The sequence below is a fragment of the Calliphora vicina genome, chromosome 2 (assembly GCF_958450345.1).
Source record: "Calliphora vicina chromosome 2, idCalVici1.1, whole genome shotgun sequence".
NCBI classification, from domain to species: Eukaryota; Metazoa; Arthropoda; class Insecta; order Diptera; family Calliphoridae; genus Calliphora; species Calliphora vicina.
Window position 1 is genome coordinate 1198703 of NC_088781.1, and position 6808 is coordinate 1205510.

A 6808-nucleotide genomic window follows, 5' to 3' on the forward strand; every position below is an offset into this window, starting at 1 on the left:
TAATGCCTTTCGGCGATGTCCTTATTTGCATTTGTTCCATGCATGTGACTGGGAAAAACCACGGAGTCGTCATTATCCATAATACGCCTCTCTTGAGGGCATCCCTGTGGTTGGATACCTAAGATTAGAGCGGCATCCACTCGCTCTGTCACAGGACTTCATTGAGCACATGTACTTTTTGTGTACGCTCTCCATGCCTGCCAAAACTAGGGTCCGCGGGGTCGTTACTCCCGTTATTCTCTCCTGAGAATACCCTTGCGGGTTGTATGTATGTATGTATGTATGTATGTATGTATGTATGTATGTATGTATGTATGTATGTATGTATGTATGTATGTATGTATGTATGTATGTATGTATGTATGTATGTATGTATGTATGTATGTATGTATGTATGTATGTATGTATGTATGTATGTATGTATGTATGTATGTATGTATGTATGTATGTATGTATGTATGTATGTATGTATGTATGTATGTATGTATGTATGTATGTATGTATGTATGTATGTATGTATGTATGTATGTATGTATGTATGTATGTATGTATGTATGTATGTATGTATGTATGTATGTATGTATGTATGTATGTATGTATGTATGTATGTATGTATGTATGTATGTATGTATGTATGTATGTATGTATGTATGTATGTATGTATGTATGTATGTATGTATGTATGTATGTATGTATGTATGTATGTATGTATGTATGTATGTATGTATGTATGTATGTATGTATGTATGTATGTATGTATGTATGTATGTATGTATGTATGTATGTATGTATGTATGTATGTATGTATGTATGTATGTATGTATGTATGTATGTATGTATGTATGTATGTATGTATGTATGTATGTATGTATGTATGTATGTATGTATGTATGTATGTATGTATGTATGTATGTATGTATGTATGTATGTATGTATGTATGTATGTATGTATGTATGTATGTATGTATGTATGTATGTATGTATGTATGTATGTATGTATGTATGTATGTATGTATGTATGTATGTATGTATGTATGTATGTATGTATGTATGTATGTATGTATGTATGTATGTATGTATGTATGTATGTATGTATGTATGTATGTATGTATGTATGTATGTATGTATGTATGTATGTATGTATGTATGTATGTATGTATGTATGTATGTATGTATGTATGTATGTATGTATGTATGTATGTATGTATGTATGTATGTATGTATGTATGTATGTATGTATGTATGTATGTATGTATGTATGTATGTATGTATGTATGTATGTATGTATGTATGTATGTATGTATGTATGTATGTATGTATGTATGTATGTATGTATGTATGTATGTATGTATGTATGTATGTATGTATGTATGTATGTATGTATGTATGTATGTATGTATGTATGTATGTATGTATGTATGTATGTATGTATGTATGTATGTATGTATGTATGTATGTATGTATGTATGTATGTATGTATGTATGTATGTATGTATGTATGTATGTATGTATGTATGTATGTATGTATGTATGTATGTATGTATGTATGTATGTATGTATGTATGTATGTATGTATGTATGTATGTATGTATGTATGTATGTATGTATGTATGTATGTATGTATGTATGTATGTATGTATGTATGTATGTATGTATGTATGTATGTATGTATGTATGTATGTATGTATGTATGTATGTATGTATGTATGTATGTATGTATGTATGTATGTATGTATGTATGTATGTATGTATGTATGTATGTATGTATGTATGTATGTATGTATGTATGTATGTATGTATGTATGTATGTATGTATGTATGTATGTATGTATGTATGTATGTATGTATGTATGTATGTATGTATGTATGTATGTATGTATGTATGTATGTATGTATGTATGTATGTATGTATGTATGTATGTATGTATGTATGTATGTATGTATGTATGTGTTATTTGATTTTTATTTCTTATAAATAAAAGTAAACAAAAGCATCTGATTCATCAAATGTACAATAAATTCAAGTTTGCGAGTCTAAATTGTCGCTCAAACTTATCGTAGTTGTGCAAACGAATTTCCATACATTTTTTGACAGTTCATTTGCGAGAGTGTAAAAATGCATATATTACGAAGCATTTAAACGTTTACATGAGGACCCTTAATATAATTTTTCAATTTTTAAGTTCTTAATATTCGGCACATCTGAATATAGCACCCTAACTTATTTCTTTATTCTTCCTTCTCAGATAACAGAGAAATTATCAAGTCGGCAACTCTTACAAATAGTAGTTTTCTTTACAAAGTTAAGACGAACAAATCTAACATAATGGTTCAATTTATACCAGTATACAAATACATTTATTTTTTGTATACCCTACAACAATCGTACAATATTCTCATTACATGATTGAATCTATTAATACATTTGAATATCAATTGTTCAGAAAAGCAAATTTAAAATATAATTCTAATTGAATGATCTTCATCAATATGTACGCCAAGTTCATATGGAAGTGTAGGGCATTAAATGTCTAAATCGCCATATATGGGTGATTCCATTTTACATTGCTCTGCAATGGGGCATTCATTACATGTATACCTACATGAAGAGAAATTAAATATTCTAGTTTGATATTCAGGTTTTTTAAATGAGAAACAATTATCTAAACACCATGTTTGAATAATTATTAAAAGTAGATTAGTTATAATTAATTTACTACATACATAGATTATAAAATAAAATAACAAGTTGGATTGCTATATGTATTTGGCGAATTCAAATTCTTTTACACTTCGTTCTTATATGTACAAATATAAATTGGGTAAAACAACTATTTATTATAATAAGGGGTTTTTAAAAATGTTGGTTACCGTTACAAAAATAAAATATACTTTGACTACCGTTACCAAAATATCTGCAATTACCGTTACCGCTAAAATACCGTTACAGAAATAATTTGAATTAGCGTTACTGTTTCAAATCGATTTTAAATTAAAAAAAATCATGTGCTAACTTTAAGTTAAATTTTTATTGTTAATGGGCCTAAGATTACAAAAATTAATATTATCCGTAATATAGTAAGTAGGCTTAGAACTCTTTATGAAATAATTACATTTTATATTTTAAATATTTTAGCATAAAATCAATTTTTATAATAAATTGTTTAGAACCTTTTTACAAAGTATAACTTGCTTGATATTTAGATTATTCTTATGAGTCCTCAATATAAAATATGTACATATGTATATAATTTTGTATGCAAAATACTTATCATAAACTACTTTCCCTACATTTTCCTTTGTAAGAATTTATATTTTCGCCTAATTAAAAAATAAATTGTAGTTAAATACAACTTCCTCATTTTTAAGTATAAAGTCTAAGTGAATATATTTATTCACTAGTTGTATGTGCTCGAGATTTATTAAAAACGTGACGTGTAACTACTCAATATGAAAAGTTTAAACAGCATCCAAATGCAATCACTGGATTTATAATGTTGCAACCCATACAAATGTTTGTAGTCGTATAAATCTGCGTGTTATTGTGGGTTTGTGTGTGTGTTTAGTGAGTTTTCAATACTATATTTAATAATCTTACGTCAACTATAAGTTCAATACGTTATCACATCTAGAAAAAATATATAAAGTACATATTCGAAACTACGTACATACACACATTCGAAAATAAAGAATAAACACAAAAACAAATAGTAGAGGAGAGACAGACGAGTTTTCATACGAAAAAGTTGACATTTTAAATCAACAATTTAGAAAAATTACAGTTTAAATTCTCAGCTTAAACAGTGAAGTTCAAATTAACAGAACAAAATAAATTCAAATAAAATGGCCGCCGCTACTAAATTGTTCTTGGTTCTTGTAGCCTTCGTCTGCTGCATGCAGGTTAGTTTCTCCAAATAATATCCTTAAAGTCCTGACGAATACAATTAAGAGTATAAATGGTACATTTTGCTCAACATCAGTGACATAAATTTATACTTTTAATGGACTTTTAATGATGTTTTTATTTGCCAATGCGTAATGTAATTTTAATTTGTGTATTTATATCTAGTTGGTTGAGATGGCCCGTTTGCGCCGTGATGCCCCTGAATCCAACCCCATTGATGAATTGAGCGCTCTTTTCCAAAAGGCCACCAAGGACTTCACTCAAACTGTTGAAGAAAGCACTGTCTTGAAGGAAATCAAAGAAAAATTCAGCAACCTTAACTCCGTAAGTTTCAAGAAAATCCATAATTAAATAAATAGCTTTTACCGTAGAGAATTATTTTAAAAAATATTAAAAACGTGTAGCTTTCTTTAAGTTATTAAATTAATTGGAGTAAAAACAAGACATTCAAATATACATACATAAGTGTTTTATACATACACAGAAATTCATAATTGAAATGAATTTTGTAATAAATACATATGTATTATTAATCGAACATGACACTTTTTTCCCAAACTTTTTTCAGAATAAGAACATATTCATAAATATTATTAAATTGTACATGACGGAAATTTTTGCATTTTTTACGTACATATATTTAATAATAGTTTATAATAAATTGCATTATAATTGTATTATCTAATGATTTAGTTCAAAATTGTTTGCATACTAGCCATATATTGGTCAATATTTGAATATTAATCAAAAAAAAAACTGAAACATAAAAAATATCATTAAACATAATAAAACATAAATACATCTCATCCTTTTTAAAAATTTGATAATTTTGTGGCTGAAAATCGTAAAAACATATAAAATTTTCCAAAGAAAATTTCAAACATTTTAGAACAACATAAAAATATATGTACATAGTACATATATACATTCATACATACATATGTATGTAAATGAAATTGAAATTATATTTTACAAGCCTTCTAGATTTTATTTGAAAACATGAAATATGAAAAAAATCATACTATTTAAGAAATTATTTATAAATGTTATGAATTGAAACCAAAGAAATCAAAACATAATTGGGGGATTCAAACGGTCTCCTATTAGGTCGTATTGTCATAATGTCGTAAAATATTTTTTTAGTTTAAACAGATTTTTGTTGGGTTTCAAACAAAAAAGTTATAAACTAATAAGACTTTTTGAACTACGTTTATTGGTTTGTCATAAAATAACACTTATTTTTTGTTTTCAGCACAACAAGAATTTGTTTAAACTAAAAAAATATTTTACGACATTATGACAATACGACCTAATAGGAGACCGTTTGAATCCCCAAATATTTATGTATATTGAAACTTTTTTTTTATTGTATACACATTAGAGTTAATTTCAAAAATTTGATTTGCGGGTATCATCATTTTTCTGAACCACCACAAGGAGTGAACATTTTCCAAAAAAAAGGACGTCATTATTTTTATTTGCGCAAAGACCTTCAGAAAAATGATGATACCCGAAAATCAAATGACATGACCTGGTCGCAAACGAACTCTAATACACATATTCTACGTTTTCTAGAAGACTTGAAAAATATTATTGCAATTTCATTTACATACATAGATATGTATGTATGGATATTTTTATATTGTTCAAAAATGTTCGAAATTTTCCTTTGAATTTTTTTTATGATTTTCAGCTACAAAATGAGAAAATATGTGCGAAATAAACTCAAATTTGTTAAGAGAATGAAATGCTTCAATGTTTATGTATGTTTTCTTATGACTAATGATATTTTTTAAGTTTCAGTTATTGTTAATTCATCTTAAAGTATTGTCCAATATATGGCTGATAATACAATTATGTATCTTAGATAATACAATGAAAATGTTCTTATTCTGAATGGAAAAAATTTGGGAAAAAAAGTCATGTTCGATTAATAATATTTATTACAAAATTCATTCCAATTATAATTTTTTTTTATTCTATGTACATATTTATACATATTTATGAAATAATAATAAAATCATTTCGTTTATTTAAATTTACAGGATGATGTCAAGAAAGCTGTTGAAGAAGCCGGCAAGAGCACCAAGGAAAACTTGGACAAATTCCAAGATTTCTTCAAGAACGTCGTTGACTCTGTCGCCAAGGAGATGAAACACGAATAAATTAATATATTCTAATAAAAATGCAAATAAATATTATATATTTATAAAAACAAAAATTTAGAAAACCCAAAAAAAATTATTTTATTAAAAAAAACCAAACAAAAACACCATAAAAATATAATGTACTGATAGTGGCGTCTTTAATTTTTTTGTTTAGTAATGTGTTCAAATATATATGTATGCAGAGTACGGAAATAAACAAATCGAAACGTTTGCTATCGTTTTATTTTGCTCTTTTCAGTGAGTAAAACAAAAACCAAACGCATACAATGAGAATGATTGTCCCATTATGTTTTGTATTGTTTTTGCTCATGAGCGCAAACTGTACATTAATAAAAACGTACGCAACTAGAAAAGAAAAGAGTAAGAACAATATTGACACATTCTGATAAAAAACGTTTAACAAACGTTTGGTAATTGATTTACTCATTATAATAGAGAACACAGTACAAAAAAAAACAAAACGAATAAAAATACGTTTCTCTATATGTTTTGTACTCAAATGTACGATTGTAACGGTAAATTAAATAATGCAGATGAGTGAAAAGCTAATCGTTTCGTTTTCTCTCTTTGTCATTTGAAAAGTTTTTGTTTTGTTTTTGCTCATGTACAATACAATATAAAAATTTTGATTTGTTTTGTACATTTTGCAAACGTTTGCGAAATGTTTAGTTTGTTTTCATACTCTGTATGTATGTATTAGGGTATTCGAATTATTCGATTTTTCTCTTGTTCGAAT

The 6808-nt window shown here is 26.7% G+C and overlaps 1 protein-coding gene across 1 annotated transcript; it reads left to right on the forward strand.

The window, feature by feature from the left end:
* The first annotated feature begins 3728 nt into the window (after nucleotides 1–3728).
* Nucleotides 3729–6200, forward strand: LOC135952194 (uncharacterized). The gene is made up of 3 exons (XM_065502034.1): nucleotides 3729–3900; nucleotides 4070–4228; nucleotides 5950–6200. The coding sequence occupies exons 1-3, from the start codon at nucleotides 3844–3846 to the stop codon at nucleotides 6067–6069; spliced, it is 336 nt and encodes a 111-aa protein (XP_065358106.1). The 5' UTR covers nucleotides 3729–3843; the 3' UTR covers nucleotides 6070–6200.
* The last annotated feature ends 608 nt before the right edge of the window (nucleotides 6201–6808 follow it).